The sequence below is a fragment of the Daktulosphaira vitifoliae genome, unplaced genomic scaffold (assembly GCF_025091365.1).
Source record: "Daktulosphaira vitifoliae isolate Bord-2020 unplaced genomic scaffold, ASM2509136v1 Scaffold_5616, whole genome shotgun sequence".
Lineage (NCBI taxonomy): Eukaryota > Metazoa > Arthropoda > Insecta > Hemiptera > Phylloxeridae > Daktulosphaira > Daktulosphaira vitifoliae.
The window spans coordinates 1-779 of record NW_026105176.1 but is presented as its reverse complement, the minus strand read 5'-3'; the positions used below and the strand labels follow the sequence as shown (position 1 = coordinate 779).

The 779-nt window shown below is 27.8% G+C and overlaps 1 protein-coding gene across 1 annotated transcript; it reads right to left on the bottom strand.

Annotated features, from left to right (window-relative positions):
- Positions 1 to 6: 6 nt before the first annotated feature.
- Positions 7 to 773, bottom strand: LOC126910166 (activating signal cointegrator 1 complex subunit 3-like; the record flags this gene model as incomplete). The annotated part of the gene is made up of 4 exons (XM_050692543.1): positions 717 to 773; positions 376 to 629; positions 143 to 311; positions 7 to 45 (listed from the first exon to the last, which is right to left on the bottom strand). Coding segments are annotated over exons 1-4 (481 nt in total), but the record flags the coding sequence as incomplete, so codon positions are not given.
- Between the last annotated feature and the right edge of the window lie 6 nt (positions 774 to 779).

Here is a 779-nt window from a genome sequence, read left to right as displayed (position 1 = left end):
GATTTTTAAGAGCTGATAATGGCAATGGATGAAGTTCAAGCAAGTCTAACCAAAATTATATAAATATTAATTAATTCTAAATTTAGAAAATAAATTTATAAAATACCTGTTACTGAAGCATGGCTGTGAGGTAATATGNTACCTGTTACTGAAGCATGGCTGTGAGGTAATATGAGATGTTGAAATGTTAAGGGAATTGTGTAAGTAGTACCCAGCCATCTATCTGATGTACAGTGTAAAATGTATTGAGACGGAAGTGGTTCAACAAGAGGTATTGTAAAAACTAATTTTTGAACTTCTTTTTTGATAACCTTATTTTTTTTAAAGGGACTTTTAAGTAAAATTTCCTTAATTTATTTAATAATTTAAACATACTTGTCTTTTTGAAATTAAGAATTGTTCCCAATGATAAATATGATCAGTTTCAGGATCTTCTATCCAAATCCAAAATGCAACTGATGTTTTCCCATGGAATTTATCATTCCACTCAAATTCTGGGTAAAGTTCAAGATTTATTCTTAAAATGGTTCTTGTAATAGGTTGAATACTCTCTGTAGCTTCAATATAAGGCAGCTGCATAGCACATTTTTTTACTGCAGCACCAATATTTTGGTTTCTTAATAAAATTCCTAAAAAATAAGTAGAATCTCAATATAAACTATCATTTAACTAGGGATTAGACTTTTGAATTTTAATAGTTAAAATAAAAAACTTACCTAACTCTTTTGAGTCCATTTCTCTAATTTGATTAAATGTTAATTTTCTTTGTTCTATTTTAT